The sequence below is a fragment of the Scardinius erythrophthalmus genome (assembly GCF_964197995.2).
Source record: "Scardinius erythrophthalmus genome assembly, chromosome: 9".
Lineage (NCBI taxonomy): Eukaryota > Metazoa > Chordata > Actinopteri > Cypriniformes > Leuciscidae > Scardinius > Scardinius erythrophthalmus.
In genome coordinates, this window is record NC_138229.1 from 13,901,808 (window position 1) to 13,921,183 (window position 19,376).

Genomic DNA, 19,376 nt, shown 5'->3' on the forward strand with positions numbered 1-19,376 from the left:
TATTAAATGTTTCAATATAATTGCATCTTGGCTTCATGTGTGCTTTGTTGCACCTTTTGCAGTGCAATTGTAGTCGGTTACTGATTCCAAATTACATGACAAATATTGTAGTTAGTATAATCCATTACATTACACATTTAAGGTAATATAATCTGACTACTTTTAGATTACTTTTGACCTAACTCATTAAATCACACTGATTTGAACAGGAATGAATGAAATATAGTTTTGAACGAAAATACAAAAAGAAAGAAAATATATGAATAACATGAAGTGCATTAAATTTTACATTACGTCAGGGTTTCCCACACTGAGTTTTTTTTTTTAAATGATACAATTTTCAAATGAAAAGAATAAAAAATGAATAAATAGATAAAACAAGATATGTATTTTATTTGTTTACCATGTGACCATTAGAGAACCGTGAACTTAATTTTATTATTTATTCTCATAATAAATGTAGCCTATTATAAATATTTAGGTTGTGTGTGTTTTTTTTTTGTTTTGTTTTGTTTTTGCAGGGCAGCAGAGCTACAGTTTAAAGATCCGAAATGTCCTTAATTTTGAGATTGTCTACATCTTGGTCTGATAGAAGCTTTATTAGGTGTCATTACCAAACTAGTTTTTATTCGAGTGTTTTAATTATGAAACATCACATCACTGATTTACCGAACCTGCCAGAACCAAACTTGCGACGACACGTTTCATTTTTGTGACGTAGGCTACGACGTACCGCAAGTTGCGTTTCCCTAAAAACGAAAGTTATCTCTTTCGGGGTTGCGAAAGAAAGCAGGCGATTCTGACTACTTGTTCCAACGTAAGCTGTTTTCATTTCATTTGGATACTTAATATAATTTGAATTATTTGAGTCATTTCGGATGAATTTGGGTGCATGGGTGAAATAATATAGGCTACGTTGCTCTTTTTTATATAGGCTAGCCTAGCTGCATGCATATTTTACAATATTCAAAATACTTTTAAAGGACCTCTTCTTTCCATTCCATTATAACAGCATGCTTTAAAATGTTGGTTGAATGTTTTTCAGATCATTATGAGCACCACCATCACATCCAGCTTGACCAAATGGCAGAGGAGGAAGCTCTGCTCCTTGCTCAGCCATGGCAGACTCAGCCTGCTGTTCAAAGCCAGTGTGCATGGCTACAATATCAATTTATTTCACCAAAAGTGTAATAAGCAGGGACCAACTGTTATTGTAGCTTACAATAAGTCTGGATATGTTTTTGGAGCTTTTACTAGCAAAGATTATGGTCAAACTGGCCAAAATATTGTGGATGACAAAGCTTTTCTCTTCAGCTTTAATGACAAAGAGGTTAAAGGAGATCCTCTCCGTGTGTTCAGTGAAAATCCCCAGTTTTCTTTCTCTGACAATGGTCCGAACTTCGGTTCTTTAGTGTTTCTTTACAATAACACAGCCACTGTCTACAGTAATCAAGCAGCATACAAATTCGATCCACAGCAGATGTATGGGAATGACTTACAGCTGACAGAATGTGAGGTGTACAGAGTTGAAGGTTTGTATTATTTCAGATAATTGCTGAGAAAATAGTGCAGCTTCAGTTATGATTGTGTGAATAACTCTGGTTTGGATTCTCACCAGACTGTGGAGGACTCATGGAGAAACCATGGAGAAATGTGCAGTGGAACTCTGAGTGAGTGAAGTAAATTTAGTGTATTTAGTAATTTAGATTTTAATTTGGTCTGTTTTCTTTATTTTAAGTTAAAGGTCTTTTACAAAATGTTTCTCACTTACTGTGTTCCTTAAGGAATTTGACAACGAAATTAATATTTTTAGGAGAAGGAAGGCGCTTTTGAGCATCATCTCGGGCTGGAAGCCTTCTTTAAGCTCAGTTAAACAGGCTCGGGTTCTACTGGTGGGTCCTGTTGGGGCTGGGAAATCAAGCTTCTTCAACTCTATCAACTCTGTATTCAAGGGTTATGTGAGCAGCCAGGCCAACACTGGCACTGCTGGAACCAGTTTGACTACTCAGGTAGAAATATACCCTGATAATTACCTCTGATATTTTACAGAGGGATATATTGTGATTAGATATCTCTATACTGTATTTAAATTAATTGCTAAATATTTGTGCCTTGTAGTTTCGTACCTACCACATAAAGCCAGGCAGCGGAGTCAGCCATGTTCCCTTCGCTCTGTGTGACTCGATGGGTCTAGAGGAGGGTTTGAACAGCGGTCTGGATGTAGATGATTTTGCCAGTATTCTGAAGGGTCACATTCAAGACAGGTATCAGGTGAGAACTTTTGGTGAAAGGTAATAATAACAGTTACTAAGTGTGGCAGATGTTTTATTAGTATTTTCAGTCTCACTTCTTAATGATTTAAAGTTTTACTACATGTTTTTTTCTTAGTTTAACCCATCAATGCCTATACAACCAGACTCCCCTCATTTCCATAAATCTCCTGGCCTGAAGGACAAGATTCACTGTGTGGTGTATGTGATCGACTCCAGCAAAGTCAAGCTCCTCTCTGACAAAATGAATGACAAGTTCGCGGTTTTTCGAAAGAAAACCAACCAGCTGGGTGAGGAAATAACAATAATGAATTAGATTTATATACATTTCAAGTAACATGAGTGTATTTTGTCATTTAAGTAATAGAATATTAGATTTTCAGCCTCTCTCAAGAAACGGGAGGTAAAGTCCATTTCTGAGCATTTCTTGATGTCACTTCTTCTGTACAACTAACACAAATCTTTCACCACTATAGGGCTGCTTCACCCATAGTTTAATGATCTCTGGGATTTTATAGCATTTAAGGTGTTATTCTGTACTTCAGGTATTCCTCAGCTGGTTCTGCTCACTAAGGTGGATGAGGCCTGTCCCTTAGTGGCAGAAGACCTGAAAAATGTCTACCAGAGCCACTACATCAACAAAATGGTACAAATGAATATAAATGACTTTATTGTCAGTATTCTATACTGGTCTCTTTCACATCTTGTTCTTGAGTATTTCTGTTGAACTGTTTTGTGACAGGTGCAAGAGGTGAGCGCTCAGCTTGGAGTTTCCATGTCTGCTGTGATCCCAGTGAAAAACTACTGCCAAGAACTGGAAATAGACCCTCAAACTGACATACTGCTTCTAAACGCTGTTGTTCAGATACTCAGAGCCGCTGAGGGCTTTTTTGATGATCTTTACAATCCAGAGGAGAGGTCTGAGTAGAAGGTTCTGGATTAGAATTAGAAAATCCTAACTCTTTGTTTACATTCATATTGTTTTAGGTGACAAATGCATCTTTGTTTGTGTAAGGTCTGTTGACATTTCTACTGTTGCTCTTGACATGCAAACTGTTGGTGATCCAAAACATGCAATCAGTTGTCTAATATTCAAAGGTTTCTTTTCAGTGTGAGAGAAAAATTTGTTGTTTCGAATTGAAACAAAGGTCTTATTAAAGGTCTCATGAAGTTTATTTGTTGTAGAAGATAATGAAATAAATACATTCACATTGTACAGTACCACCAATGAACCGTAAATGTGTTTGAAGACAATTGTTTGTACTTGACCTAACCCATAAAAAGTACTTTAGTTTATGTAACCTAATGTAGTTAGGTTGATTTAGTGAAATTAAATTAAAAACCAGTTTATTTAGAATTATAATAAGTTGCAAAACACTTTTTGCAGTGTATGCTTAAACTCACAGTACAAAAACTTCATACAGTCTTCACGTGAGATTGCCTTTAGAGCAACTGATATGTTGCAGTCATCTCATGGGAGCAGATATTTATTCCTGTCACCCATCCTTTAAGAATCCTCTCATTCCCAATGTCTACAACCACACAGGTTGTTCCACCTTGTTTTGCATTGCAGAAGTAAGCTAATTTCTGTGAATTTGAGAGACTTCTGGTTCATTAGCCACTATAGGTAAATAACTAGAAAAATAACCAAGTGCTACAAACCAGCGTGTTTATAATTGCAACACTATACATTAAAATAACATGGAATAAGAAACAGCAGTTTGCAGTATCAGGCAGCATAACAAGCTGTTTTGTACAGCTAAAAGTAACTGGAAGCGGATGACACCAGAAGCCAGACACATCAAATTAGCTCTTAAGGTGGATAATGTCCTCTGTGGCTAGTTGCGTATTAAACTAGTCTTAAAAGTTAAGTCATGTAATTGTTTTTTTCTTTAAGACTGGTCATAATTTTTTTTTTTTCAAGAAAGTTAAACAGGTAAATTGGTCTAGTTTGAATATGAAAAGTAAGTCTTTTCAGATTACACCTTGACTAACTGTTGGTCAGACTAGTTCTTAAGACAACTGGCCCTAAGGTCTGAGAGAATAGCTTTCTCATCATTTGTGAGACTCATTTCAGGAGTGCTCTCATGAAATATTTTTCTTCTCCACTAGTAGGCCTATGCTCCTCCTTTTCATACTTTGGCCGCTCTCCCTTCTCGTTGGGCCCAGGAGAGCCTTCTGGTGACCCAGCTGGAATGGGGGTTATTTGTGGGGCTCCAGGCAGAATCTGATTGAGAGGAGTTCTGATGGCCGCTGGCAGCTGTCCTGAAAGAGTCCAGAGTTTTTCTGAGCCATGTGTTCTTAGCAGCCTGAAGTTCAGTCGTCACAACTGTGTTTTGGTGCTCCAACTCCTTGGGAAATCAAGATGATAAATACATTATGAAAAATACTTTTTTTTTAGCATAAAAGTATGCATTTAAAATCATTTACATGACACTTCAGTACACTGTTAAAAAAAAAAAGAAAACTTAAAAGTTTAAGGCAACCAGCTGCAGGACATTTTTGAGTTTTCTCAACTTACGTTGAGTTATCTCAACTTTTTTCATGTTAAATAGTTGAATAAACTTTAAAAACTGAATTTGTCATACAAAACGTAAGTTGGATTTTTAACAGTGTAACACTTAATAATAAGCTTCAATTTATTAACGTAAGTTATCATGAACAATGAACAACATTTTTAACAGCATTTGTGAATGTTAATTATATACTATTGTTCATTGAGTCATGTTATTCACAATAAGTGAACAAATGTTTATTTATAAAACTTGAATTGTTAAAAATGTATTAAAATAGATTAATACATTTTTTTTTAAATTTGCCCATGGTTTAAAAATGTTTAACTTCAATTTTTAAGTACCATCAACTGGATGTTTAAGTCATATCAACTGCAATGTTTATATTATGTTTATATACTTTTTTATAGCTTATAAATAACTTTTTTTGATGAGTTAAAGCAATGTAAAAACATATACATTTACACCTAATGTCATTTTTATTCATTTATTTGATTTTATTTTACTTTTCATTTTATATTTATATGAAAAATTCTAATTCTGTTTTTCTTGGTTAATCAATAAAGACTTTGCCAGAATCAGAAATGTTTACAAATGTTGTAAAGTAATATAGAGTAAAAAAAGGTAGAAGAAAAATTAGGGCTGTTAACGTTAACGCAATGACATTTATTATGGGTTTATGTGAGGATTGTTTGAAGTTCACTTAAATTAAAAGTTGTTATATTTTTTGAAGCTCAATAAATGTAAAATAAATGACAGCTTTCAATTACACTGTAATGTTGAATGGCTATAATTAATGTATAAAATTGGGGAAGGAAAATCATTTTCATCCAGACATCAGTAAGCCTAGCTGTATTAGTATCAGTGACACTGACTTTCATTCATAAAAAGATGTCAAGTACAAGTATTTAAAATATACTGCCTTTATGTTGTCTCTACATTAATTTAGAGATTAACTGTTAAATTATTACAATATAAAACATATAAAAAACTTAAGTGTTTTAATTGCGATTAATCGGGAAAAAAGTGTGATTAATCGAGTTAATGTTTTTAATCGATTGACAGCACTAAGAAAAATATATTTTAAAAATCTTCTCACAAGTCACATTTCAAGTTTCAAGTCTCATGCTTTTAATCAGACTTTTATGTCTTACTTGTATCTTGCATTTGGACTCCACCATTTGTAGCTTGGTCTGGGCTAGCTCTCTCTCTAACTCTTGGACCTGTTCTCTGAGAGAGGCCTTCACTTCCTCCTGAGCAGAGCTTTCTTCACTCTCAGAGCACTGCTGAATTGATCCATCCACACTAAAGATGTGTCTGCACCGCTCACACTCCAGCATCTTGCGCTGAAATAATAAAATATATACAGTGTATGTGAGAAAATAGGCTGTTTAAAGAGAAACATCATACTACAGTAAGACTGACGGTGAAGGTCAAGCTGCTTTGAGGTCAGTTTGTTTCTTACCTTGATAACCGCCAGCTCTTTGTCTGCTTGAGCTTTCTGGTCTTCAAGATTAGTGTTCAGTTGGGAGCAAATCTAAAGGACGCAAGAAAATGAGCTGAAAGTCGGCATGAAATGCAACAATATGTGGAGTTGTAATTGAATGTTTACCTGCTTGTAGTCGGCGATGATGTTGTTTGATCTCTTAATGTCTGACTCTGCTTTGTCCAGCTCTCTCCTAAACATCTTTTTTAGCTGTTGAACACATCAATGCATTAGACAAGGGCAAAGCATGAGCTCTCTTTCACAGAGATTGTTCAAACACTTTACTGCTCAAATCAGTGATGTTAAAGCACCTGTGAAGCCTCCTCCTCCTTTCCCCTTTTCTCCTCCTCTGTAATCCTCAGAAGCTGTTTGGTTTTTAACAGCTCCTTGGTTAATTCATCCACCTGGTCCTCGGTCTAAAAAAAACACACCAGATCTATCTAAACATGCACAGCAAATAAAACAGAAAATGAAACTAGCCTGTTGCATATGCATGATAACTCATAATAATTAGACAGACCTGATCTAAAGCAGTCCTCAGTGCAATCTTGCTGGTGACAAGTTTTTGTGCAAGATCATCATTTTCCTGCTCCAGACGCAAACTGGTTTCCTGAAGCATACGGTTTTCTCTCTAGAAAAAAAAGAAAGAAAATCATTAATACCACAAATCTACAACCCTGAAGTATTCAATGAATGATTATGCAAGAGCTTGTAGATATGGGTGTTGCAGAGCAGGACGGAAGCTTTTTGTTTTTGTCAGGGTGTGATCACTTACCTCGTACTTGTCGAGTGGGTCTTCTGGCTGCAGTTGGTTATCTCTTAATTTTGGCTTCTTAGATGGGACCTGTTTAAAAAGGAGATTCAAATAACTTTCAAATCATATCAGGTAGCCTATATGCAAATCTAAAAGGCATGAAAGGAATGTACTTTAACATCTTCTCTATTATATAATATTCATAGTTGCAATTTTATCGATAATATTTTTTAAATTATGTATTTAATTAATATAAATAAATGTACACGCACACACATATTATCTATATATTATCATGTACATATTTATTAAAATTTTAGATCATATAAGGTGCAAAAATATTAAAGGCATGAAAGGAATGTTCAGTACTTATGTTAAGCTCATAGTTGCTGGATTCATATGAGCAGTTCTTTTTGCAATTTTATAATTTTTTATAATTTTTAACTTTTTAAAAATTAATTTACTTTTTTTGTATGTATATATATTATACACCATGTACATATATTTGTCATAATATTATAATATTTATGTTTGTGATCACCAAGGAGTAAACATTTTAACAATAATTGATCACAAACACACTCATATTTTTAAAAAGAGATTTGAAAAAATAATAACCATGCTGTTGTGCTACTCCATTAAAAATTCCAGCATGCCAGCTTTAAGTCAACATGTGACAAACGTGAGGTCCAAAGTTGCTGAACTTACCACTTGTTTCGGTAGAGACTCCACCACTAGACTGGCCAGGATCTCCTCCTCTGACATTTGGTCAATAATATAGGCATCATAAGCAACAGCAATAGACACTTCTTCCATCATTTTGGCAGGTGAGTTGAACACAAGTGATCTCAAAATACAGAGTAGGCCACTGAACGTTTCTGGAGAAATGACAACAGGTTTGACAGGCAACAGTCTATGTCTGTCTTGTCTCAATGCAAGCCCAGCCCTACCATAAGACTATGGGAGGAGTTTCATTTCAGTCCACCTTTGTCCTGTGGTTCTTCACTTACCTAATAAGCAGGTATCAAAACACTATGGCCTTCCAACTGCTCCCTGTTGAACTTCCTCACAGTATAATTCCACAATCCAGCAGCCAATACTAATTATTTCCTCATTACTAAACCAAAAGTTACATGACTAAATCAAAATCAGTTAAATATAATTAAAATTAGGTTCCAGAACAGATATATTTTTCCCTTTTACCGTCACAGATTAGAGTTTGCAAGCCTGCCTGTGGCTTCAAGCACAGGGCTAAAGACTGTGAAATTGAAATTCTTGCTGTAATCCTGAAGGTCGCCCCTCACACAAAAACACTGTGGTTTGCCGGGGACAAGCAGGTGCCAGTACATTCCTCCATTCCTTAAGCTGCTTATATCTGGCTGCTGTATATGTTCATTGGGATTGATGGAGGCTGAGAACTGCTGTTTTTATCATTTCACTGCAGCTTCAGGCAGGCATCGTGCAGATATTATGAATCAAAATGGTCAAAAGCACTAGTTTCTTATAAAACTATACCTTTGCTTCTTTGTCTGTTATGCAGAGCTAATCTGTTGTGGTCATCAGCTTGAACAAAGCCGAGCTAATAAGGCCAAAAATAAGGAGAGAGAAAGAGAAGGGGAATGTGAACAAAAGTGGGGGAGGATGTTATTAGTAATTGAAAGAAAGGAGGAGAAAAAAGCAATAAAGACGAACAGCAAAGTGTGACAGTGTTCAAAGGTTCTTGTATTGGAGGAGGTGCCAACTCAATCTTCAGGTATCGCCATGAACCTGCGAAACAAACAAACGCACAACTGTCTCCAACGGTGTGGTGGGAGTGGCTCTCACCTCCATTTGCTAAGTGTGCTGCTTATTATGGCTGAAAACTCATAGTGAGTCAGTGGAAAGCTTCATCATGCTGAAAGTGAAATTCTTTTACAGTTGCTGAACTGCCATGGAAATGAGATGCATGAAACAGCTATTTGCTTAACAAGATCTTAAACTGGTCCTTCAAGTCGTTTAACACAATCTCAATGCACAGATAGAATGCAGACCCAGCCCTGCTTGACACTCCCGGTTAAGTATCTTCAGTGCTTGAAAAAATATCAAAGTGAAAGAAAATGTTGCAAAGAGAAAACGGTAAGATTAGTGGATTCTGATTTTGTCAAAATTATACAAATGTGTGTTTACTCAAGCAGTGGTTTTGTACATTACCGATCAGATGTCTGGTGTTATGTTTTGGATGGATGCATTAAATTGATCAAAAGTGAAAATTTAACATGGTTACAAAAAATTCTATTTCAAATATCTTTTCAACTTTCTTTTCATCAAAGAACCCTAAAAATTATATATTCCACAAAACTATTAAACAGCTCAACTTTTACATTTACGCATTTGTTAGACACATCCAAGGCATTCATTTTATGAGTTCTTGTTTCCCTAAGAATCAAACCCATGACCTTGGCGTTGCTAGCGCCATGCGCTACAGTTTGAGCTACACTTCTCAACATTAATAATAATAACATTAAGAAATGTTTCTTGAGCATCACACCCTCCGGCCCCTGGCTGCGACTAGAAATTCTGTCTATAAAAAATATGAACAGAACCGGTGACAAAGGGCAGCCCTGCCGGAGTCCAACATGCACCGGGAACAAGTCTGACTTACTGCCGGCAATGCGAACCAAGCTCCTGCTTCGGTCGTACAGGGACCAGACAGCCCTTAGCAAAGGGCCCCGGACCCCATACTCCCAGAGCACCCTCCACAGGCCGCTGCGACGGACACAGTCGAATGCCTTCTCCAAATCCACAAAGCACATGTGGATTGGATGGGCAAACTCCCATGAACCCTCCAGGAGGATAATACCCTGTAGAGGGTATAGAGCTGGTCCAGTTTTCCACGACCGGGACAAAAACCGCACTGTTCCTCCTGAATCCGGGGGTTCTACTATCGGCCGTATTCTCCTCTCCAGGACCCTGGCATAGACTTTCCCGGGGAGGCTGAGAAGTGTGATCCCCTGTAGTCGGAACACACCCTCCGGTCCCCCTTCAGTGGGAAAAATGTTCAAAAAAGTGGAAATGTTCATTTAGCTTTTTTGGGAGTAAAACATTTGATAACCAGTCTTTTTCATAGTTTCACGTAATCGGCTGCTAGAATATAGCAACATGAATAGAAATATGGAAGAAAAACACAATTAAAGCCAACAGAAGCATTGGCAGTTAGTTTGAAGATACATATAGAGACTTGACAGGAAACTTTTCAATCATTGAAATATTTTGATCTTTATGTACATGTATTTTATAGATGTGAAATGGCTTTTATTACTCTGATCACAATTGACCAATTTTATAAAAGTCTACAGGCATTTATAAATGCTTAATTTATATTCAAAAGCATTCTGTGAAATATGTGCACAATAAGCTACTTTTTTTCTTCAGTATTTTAAACCATAGACTGATGTACTTCCAGATTTTTCCTCCCCCTCCCCCCCATTTTTGCCAAAAAAGTATTCACATGTAAAATAGAAGTGCCTTCTTGTGATTTGTAATGTGATCCAGTTACTAACAAAGAGTGTTTAGGACAGTAAATATCGACATCAGAATGCACAATTCATGGCTACTGAAACAAGTATGTGAGAAAATATAATTTACATACACACTTTTGCAAAGACAAGGAAACTATTGTTCATGTAAGTATCATTTCGATAAGAACAATGAAATGTTTTTTTTAAATATATTTTCCAGTCATTTTCTCACAGTGACTTTGCCTTAAGAAGATTTTTGAAAATGTTGTGTATAAATCTGAAAATTATATGACACAGATATCAGAAACTGCACTGAAATGTTAATTTAAAAAGCTCTTAATTTAAAAAGTAGTGGATATGGACAAATAAATAAGTGAGAATGAACAACATATGACTCCAACCTCAATCTTATTTGATTTTTCTAAATTTGATTTTGCCACTGTGAATTTTAGTTGATGTGACATATATTTAAATATGAATTAACCAATATATTCATCATCAGTAATTCATTTTACATTTTCCCAACAGATCTTCATAGATTAAGACAATTACATGTTGGTTAATTTCTCATCCTAAAATAAGTATTTCAAATAAAAAGATTCAGCATATCAGGGGCTATTTAGATAAAGCTGAATGTCATGCTTTTTCCAACAAAAGTACTTTCTTTTGAAAACTATTAAAAACTTGTGTGGAATGTTTGCCTTTTATGTCACCATAAACAATGAAATACTTAAAATGAGCCTATAAAGCTTCCTTGGGATGCTCCATTTCTTTTTTCTAAATTGAAAATATGCTTACATATCCAGATACATATCCGACTTTTCCAGATAAATAAAATATCCTATTTGCATTTAACCTTTAACATTAAAAAGGCCAAAACCCCCACAAACACTTCACGTCATATAACACACAGCCCTCACAGCAGAGAGAGAAACAAATAGAGGTAAAAAACAAAAGACAATGGAAGACTGAAGATAGCCTTAGACCTGCGTGGAAGAATAACATGGCATCCTGTAGGTCTTTTGACTCTTGGCGCAAGGAGATGGCACGGCCCCCAGATGCTCTGATTCACAGAGTTAGCTCTGTCCCTGGGTTCATCTCCGGGTCTGTGAGGGTCAGACGTCAGTGCTGATGGCTCGTGTATTGGTGTAAAAGTCTGGTGTACTGCGGTGGCTCAGCACGGGGCCGTACATGGCGGCCAGACCAAGGGCAGTGGCGCCATGGTTCTCGTAGTGAGCGGGCATGTAGGACAGGCGTTCGCCACCATTACGCATCTCATCCGAGCCACGGAGGTAGTAGGGCGAGCAAGTGGGGCAGTAGCTGTGCTGCGGAGTGGGATCGTAGGGCAGCGAGAGAGGTGTGACGGCCGCCCCGTCCACTCCTGGAGCACTGCATGCGTTGCAGGCAAACTGTGGCTCAGGATCTCCGACCGAGCCCGCCTCCCCTTCTGACTCATTACTCTTACAGCAGTAATACTGGGATGGAGGGACAGTCAGATATACAGGGGAAACAAGATCAGGAATTGGCGCTTCAACACAGATCTTCCTCAAATTGTTGAGTAACACGCTGAGTGTACTTGAGCACAAAACACAGAAAGATTCTGGAATGGATTTTAGTTATTTACATAATAGAGCTGTTCAGTCATGATGTCATTTAGGTCAACAAGTAAGGCTAAAACAACGTTCAGTACTTTCCTATGGGTTTTTGATTATGAATTATATAAGGTCTGTGGTCAGCACTACATGAGACTTTAAATTACAATCACACATCAATAGTGAATTTTGCAAACATATGGGCTGGGTCCGAAATCGCATACTCTCTTGAGTGGGTACTTATTTTGAATAAGTAATTACTCCACGACCGCTAAATAAAGTATGTTCTATACGGTATGAATGTGTGTCGTGTGAATGTAACTACATTCCCCATGTTGTCATTATCATGTGACCTACCCGTGGCCTCATGAGATATTAAAGTGTGCACACTTCAGAATCTCGCAGGAAGTAGTAAGTCATCCGGGTAATTTTGCCTACTCTTATATGAGTACTGTGAATTCAGACACACGTATGCTACTGTTTTTCACCTACTATATATAGTAGAGAAGTATGAGATTTTGGATGCAGCCATTATCTGCAAACGTTCCCACGACTTATTAATTCATTTCCTCATTTTAGTTAAATTGTGGCTATGTTGAATTACTTCATTCCCTCGTTTTTTAGCGGTCTCAAATTTAATTGAACTACAACTACTGAACGGAACTACAACTACTGAACGAATTTGCATATTGTGGAAACGAATTAGGACAATGTAGCCATGATTTACCTAAAATGCGGAAACGAATTAATAAGTCGTGGCAACCAATACTGAATTTCTAGCCACTATTTCTATTTTTTTCACATGTCATTTGTGGGCCTCTGTACTTAGCCGTAGTTTTTGAGCGTTGCACTCGGGTATCTCGTTTCCCACTCATTACATTCCAAAAGAAGTTAAATAAAAAAAAAAAAAAAAACGCAAAAAAATCTCATGATGTGTGTGAAAGGTCCCTTATACCTTACAGCAGCCTGCAGTGAAATTGAAATGAAATGTAAATGCAATGCTCACCTGGAGTCTACAGTAACAAAGCACTGCAATGATACACAGGAGTATCACTGTTGCGAGAATTCCTCCGGTTATGACAACAGTTCCAGCTGTCATCCGACCAGATCTCCATCAAACCCTGAGAGCAAGACAGAGAGAGTCAATTGTCTAACTGAAACTTCATTTCCATATGTAAAAACAGACTGAAACTGCGTTGTTAGTCCGTTCACAACACCAAAACAAAGTTGAACTTCTGAAACAATTTGAACTAAATAACATTCAAAGGACCCCTAATTTATGTGTTTGTCCCTGTGGATGGGATTAAACTCAGCAGCACTTACATTAGAAGAGAGCAGAGGGGACGACAAGCCACATAGAGTTTGTATTGCCGCTTCTCCTGACGCACTGCTCATTGGTTGCAGACGCTCACCAGTAGAGTTTCTGGATATCACAAAAGAAGGGGAACATGTGATATGTAAAAACAGATTGGATAACAGCCACAATAACCATTCCATCCAAAAGGAGGCAGTATAATATAGGACATCACCACAGCACAGTATACTTATGTGGCATCAAAGATTCACAGCGGTACACAAATGATATTTTTTGCTTGCAGATTATTTAAATAGTAATGTAATAACTAAGAGAAAATTAAAATATATATATTTAACAAAGGATAATGTGTTAAGAATTATGTTTATCTACAAAATCTACAAAACCACTGTAAAAAAAATCTACAAAAACACCGTAAGTGAAATATGCAGACACTTGTTCAACAGAACAAACACAACAAACTAAGGTAAACTGAGAGGCGACATTACTACAGGGCACTTTGTAATATGGCACTGTTAAAATGTCGCCTTAAAGGGTTAGTTCACCTAAATTTTTTAATTATCTCATAATTTACTTACCCTCAAGCCATTATAGGTGTATATGACTTTCTTCTTTAAGCCAAACACAATTGGAGTTATATAAAAAAATATCTTGGCTCTTCCAAGCTTTATAATGGGAGTGAATGGTACCATAGATTTTGAAGGCCAAAAAAGCACATCCATCCATCATAAAAGTAATCCATATGGCTCCAGGGGGTTAATAAAGTCCTTCTGAAGTGAAGCAATGCGTTTCTGTAAGAAAATATTCATATTTATAACTTTATAAATTGACGAGAGGAAAGAGCAAAACGAAACATCAGTTAGGAATTTTTAAAGAGAAATGTCGGAGGAGCTTGTGTTTGTTGCCCAGTCTTATTTGCTTGAACCGCGAGTTCTACTCCCACCTAAGATTACGCTACTCCTACATCCTACATCAGGCATCGGGTCAGAGGTCACTCTTCGGCCGGAACTCGACTTGCCGGCACTTACCGGAAGCCAGAGATTATAGTTTATAAAGCCATATGGATATTTTCGGAAAATATCCGATAAATAAAAACGGATTGCTTTGCTTTAATTAACCCCCTGGAGCCGTATGGATTACTTTTATGATGGATGGATGTGCTTTTTTGGGCTTTAAAATCTAAGCTACCATTCCCTCCCATTATAAAGCTTGGAAGAGTCAGGATTTTTTTTATATAACTCAGATTACGTTCAGCTGAAAGAAGAAAATCATATACACCTAGGATGGCTTGAGGTAGAATAAATTACGGGATAATACATTTTTTTGGGTGAACTAACCCTTTAACTACAGAACCCAGACTCGATGGAAAGCAGTCTCTAGTTCAAAATCAGGGACGTTCTCAAACCTATCCCACATACTCTTCCAGTCCATTTTTTTTTCTCAGAGTAAAAGCACTAAATTATATACAGGAATGGTGGAATGCTAATGCTGTTAAAAGCAATGTGCCATCTATTCTCCCTGGAATGTGTCCAAGCAGCGTGTTCCTGTCCCCCTGCGCTCCTTGCCAGCGGCTAAACTGGAGGAAAGTACTGATCTGGGTTCTTCTGGTGGGCTGTTGGAGGTCAAACCCCTCCATCAGTGCAACAGTGACAGCAACGGGCCACTGATAGGACATGTTTGGGCAATCACATAGCCTGATGGGCTAGACAAGGTTGCTGTAAGTACACAGAGAATGCTTTGTATAACAAGGATAGGTGGGGACTGGAGAGCGCTTGTGTTTATCCAAGTATTTTCTTGTGCTAATTTGTGGTGATACTGAACTGTGAAATTTGACTTCAAAGTAATGCCATTTCTGCACACAATACCAAAATCCAAAATCTGTTCACTTGGTGACCATCTTGGCAACTTGATCTACTTGAATAGGAAAAGGATTAAAAATGTTTTTTGTTATTTTATTTTTAATGTTTGCTAAGCTGCATGCATGAATAGTCAGCCAGTAATGGGCAAAAAAAAAAGTAGAGCGAGTAGATATTGAAGCTTGTGTTCGCCACTGAATAAAAAAATTAAAAGGGTTTTTAATCTGACAATTCTGACTTTTTTTCTTACAATTATGAGTTTACATCTCGCAATTCTGACTTTTTTTCTCAAATTTGCATGATATAAACTTGGCAATTGTGAGTTATAAAGTCAGAATTTCGAGATATAAACTCACAATTGAAAGGAAAAAAGTCTATCTCGCAATTCTGAATTTATAATTTATTCAGAAAAGTCAGAATTGCGTAATATAAACTCGCAATTGCGTTTTTCTCATAATTGTGTTATTAAGTCAGAATTGTGATATAAACTCGCAATTGTAAGAAAAACGCAATTGCAAGTTTATGTCATGAAATTCTATAAACTCGCAATGAAAATGTCAGAATCGTGAGCTGTTTTTTATAACTCATAATTGCGAGTTTATTTCTTTGAATTCTTGAAAAGGGGATATAACTCATAATTGCAAGAAAAAAAGTCAGAATTCTGACATTAGGTTTTATATCTCGCAATTGTGAGATAAAAAGTCGCAATTATCTATTGTTTTTTTATTCTGTGGGGGAAACAAGCTTCCATAAGTAGGAGCTACTCAAAAAATGTAAATATAAATAAATAAATAGATCTCAAATACTCATTTGAGAGCAGTGTTGGGGAAAGTTATTTTGAAAAGTAATGCATTACTCTCTTAAAAAGTAACTAATTGCGTTACTTAGTTACTTTTTTAGAAAAGTAATGCGTTACATTACTTTTGCGTTACTTTTTTTCACCTGGGCTGGGCTTTTTTTTTTTTTATACAAAAAAGTTATATTTTTGCCCAAATATAAAGACCCTTTCACCCCAAAAGTGACATAATAAGCCTCAGGCTGAAGGAAATGCAAATTCACGCATGTACAGTAAAAATCTATAGTAATTTTTGCTTATGGTTTAACTGAATCATCGAAGGTCAGGAGATTAAATGCATAAAACTGTATGCTTAATTTAATATAATTAGTTATTGGAGGTTTGCATAGTATTATGATTCTGCACTTCACTGATTTTATTCATTTTGAGGAATATTGAATCTTTTTTTTGTGCAAGTGAGATGAGTACATGCACTCTCACATTTAGTCAAGATAGAACTACAATAACCACCATGTTTACACACAACGCCTCTGCACTTCGATTTCGATTCAACATGGGGACAAGTAACTTAGTAAAGTAGAGAAAGTAAAGAAAACAAAGTAACTTGCGTTACGTATTTGAAAAAGTAACTAAATGTGACCCTGGATCACAAAGCCAGTCACATGTCGCACGGGTATACTTGTGGCAATAGCCAACAATACATCGGTCAAAATTATCGATTTTTCTTAATTATGCCAAAAATCATAAGGATATTAAGTAAAGATCATGTTCCATGAGGATATTTAGTAAATTTCCTACCGTAAATATATAAAACATTTATTTTTGTGAGTGAATGCAGCACAATCGCCAACATAAATGAACAACTTTAAAAGAGATTTTCTCAATGTTTAGATTTTTTTGCACCGTCAGATTCCAGATTTTCAAATAGTTGTATCTCGGCCAAATATTGTCCTTTCCTAACAAACCATACATCAATTGCGTTATTTTACTTGTTAGGCTACTTGAAAAAGTAATCTCATTACGTAACTCAAGTTACTTGTAATGAGTTACCCCAACACTGTTTGAGAGTAAATGACTAAAACTAGACTCTTAAACTATTCAAAGTGGTCTTAGCTGGTCAAGCTGGGAGACCAGCTGAACACCAGCTCGGCCAGCCTGGAAGACCAGCTTAAACTAGCTACTTCCAGCTTAAACCAGACTTTTTTTTTTTCTTCAGCAGGGCACCATGTCGTAATTACTGTAATTTCGAGATGACAACATGTGACATTCTACTCAAAGAATACTCATTCTACTGGGAATTATGCGTTTCTATGGCAACACTATCAACAGCTAAATGAATCTGCTGCAGTCAGGTCAACACTTTTTACTAGTTGAAATCTTGCAATTTGTAAATATACATTTCTGAAATACATAACTTAGATAGTTACCTCTGATAACAGATAACTCTAAATTGTAATGTGGATTCATGCATTTTCTGTAAAGCTGCTTTGAAACGATGTGTATTGTGAAAAGCGCTATACAAATAAATGTAAATTGAATTGAATTAATTACAATAATTACAACATGGAGTGTGTTTTTCCCCATTTTACTGCCCGTTTTCAACGCAAAAATGTGTTCTTTGTGAATAGCCCCGAGTAGTAGTAGCTCAAGAATGTTTTGTTCATTTGTCTGAGACAGTGATTCACTATTTTTGACATGGCTACTTTCGTTAATTTATCATGTGACAGCCACATAGACTCAGTATCTGTAATCGAGATGTGATAAGTTCACCTCCTAAGTACTGCATGTTTTGTTCCCTAGTCCAGTAGAACTGCATAAGCAACGTTTGCGTAAGTGGACACATTCGAGGGGATTTGGCTATTGAAAATGTAACATTTACATTAAAGGGGTGGTTCGGGATTTTTGACATCGGACCTAATTTTTAAGTCAGCCTGGTTGTTATTCATCAGTGGAGACATTTTTTTTTAAAAATTATCCAGTCCTTATATTTGGATAGTTAGCCGATGCTAGGCTAGCGCGAGTCAATGGTAGATGTTAGCCAGCCATTAAAAATCGTTTTACCCACTCCACAGTGCACCAAACGCAAATCAATTATAACACTAGACTATCGATGCAAATGTCCGTTGAGAGAATAATGTTAGAAATCAAACTTACCTTTCATCACATTGCATTAGTTGTTCCCTGTAATCATACAGTAAGCCTTGTCTACAGCAGCAGCGGAGTGATATTGATTACCTAGGCAACCGAGTGAGCCGGTACACACATGTACTACACACACTGTAGGGCGCTTCTTTTCTGTGTTTACTTTTTGCCGCATTACTAACTGGAGCAAAGTAAAATTCCGCAGCTGCTGAGAAACTAGTTCCTTTGGGATCATTGAGATGAAAGGTAAGTTTGATTTCTAACATTATTCTCTCAACGGACATTTGCATCGATAGTCTAGTGTTATAACTGATTTGCGTGTGGTGCACTGTGGAGTGGGTAAAACGTTTTTTAATGGCTGGCTAACATCTACCATTGACTCGCGCTAGCCTAGCATCGGCTAACTATCCAAATATAAGGACTGGATAATTTAAAAAAAAAAATGTCTCCACTGATGAATAACAACCAGGCTGACTTAAAAATGAGGTCCGATGTCAAAAATCCCGAACCACCCCTTTAATTCTAGTTTACAGCTCAAATACACAAAATTACATCAATAAAGGTTATTACATTTTGATAAACGGGATTCAAAGATCCAAGGTTCCTCAAACTCGGTCCTGGAGGGCCACTGTCCTGCACAGTTTAGCTCCAACCCTGATCAAACACACCTAGCTGTGAGTTTCTAGTGATCCTGAAGACATTGATTAGCTTGCTCAGGTGTGTTTGATCAGTGTTGGATCTAAACTCAGCAGGACAGCGGCCCTCCGGGACAGAGTTTGAGGAACCCTGAGTTAAATGAACTGAACTTCCCATCACAATTAAGAATAGTATGCTATTTTGAATTCAGCCACTGTGATGATTTTACCAATTAGGTGATCAGGTGATCTTTTAGCTGAGAGCTAGGTGGGATTTCCTTTCATACCATCGACGTACAAAGCAATCCTATTAATTTTCCAATGTATGGCCTGCCTCGTTCTTCTTACACCCAATATGTCTCTGACCATACATACTGCATAACCAAATTACAGATAAAACCACACTGCAGTGTACACTGAAGCCAAAAAAGCAGAACCATAAAATTGAGCAGTGCTTTAAATTGGTCCTCAAGTCCCTGGAGAGATATTTTTTGTAAATAGAGAGTCAATTATTCATAGC

General features: G+C 36.7%; 3 protein-coding genes across 3 annotated transcripts; 1 reads left to right on the forward strand and 2 right to left on the reverse strand.

Moving 5' to 3' along the window:
- The first annotated feature begins 701 nt into the window (after positions 1-701).
- LOC308695420 (interferon-induced protein 44-like) lies at positions 702-5,557 on the forward strand. The gene is made up of 8 exons (XM_081373559.1): positions 702-817; positions 1,046-1,532; positions 1,619-1,670; positions 1,814-2,009; positions 2,119-2,271; positions 2,389-2,560; positions 2,816-2,916; positions 3,013-5,557. Exons 2-8 carry the CDS (start codon positions 1,052-1,054, stop codon positions 3,196-3,198), a joined length of 1,341 nt encoding a protein of 446 aa, XP_081229685.1. The 5' UTR covers positions 702-817; positions 1,046-1,051; the 3' UTR covers positions 3,199-5,557.
- Positions 3,428-7,842, reverse strand: rabgap1l2 (RAB GTPase activating protein 1-like 2; the record flags this gene model as incomplete). The annotated part of the gene is made up of 8 exons (XM_081373560.1): positions 3,428-4,621; positions 5,938-6,129; positions 6,249-6,320; positions 6,396-6,479; positions 6,581-6,685; positions 6,790-6,900; positions 7,045-7,113; positions 7,732-7,842. The coding sequence occupies 8 exons, from the start codon at positions 7,840-7,842 to the stop codon at positions 4,403-4,405; spliced, it is 963 nt and encodes a 320-aa protein (XP_081229686.1). The 3' UTR covers positions 3,428-4,402.
- Positions 7,843-11,206: 3,364 nt separating this feature from the next.
- Positions 11,207-13,233, reverse strand: fam163aa (family with sequence similarity 163 member Aa). Its single transcript, XM_081373491.1, has 2 exons — positions 13,119-13,233; positions 11,207-11,995 (listed from the first exon to the last, which is right to left on the reverse strand). The coding sequence occupies exons 1-2, from the start codon at positions 13,209-13,211 to the stop codon at positions 11,636-11,638; spliced, it is 453 nt and encodes a 150-aa protein (XP_081229617.1). The 5' UTR covers positions 13,212-13,233; the 3' UTR covers positions 11,207-11,635.
- Between the last annotated feature and the right edge of the window lie 6,143 nt (positions 13,234-19,376).

Bases quoted from the DNA above. Each gene is read 5' to 3' on its own strand.
- LOC308695420 (XM_081373559.1), top strand. From the start codon at position 1,052: ATGAGCACCACCATCACATCCAGCTTGACCAAATGGCAGAGGAGGAAG. The intron at 2,272-2,388 runs GTGAGAACTTTT...TTTTTTTCTTAG, and splicing joins ACATTCAAGACAGGTATCAG to TTTAACCCATCAATGCCTAT. The intron at 2,917-3,012 runs GTACAAATGAAT...GTTTTGTGACAG, and splicing joins GCCACTACATCAACAAAATG to GTGCAAGAGGTGAGCGCTCA.
- fam163aa (XM_081373491.1), bottom strand. From the start codon at position 13,211: ATGACAGCTGGAACTGTTGTCATAACCGGAGGAATTCTCGCAACAGTG. The intron at 11,996-13,118 runs GTGAGCATTGCA...CCTCCATCCCAG, and splicing joins TTTGTTACTGTAGACTCCAG to TATTACTGCTGTAAGAGTAA.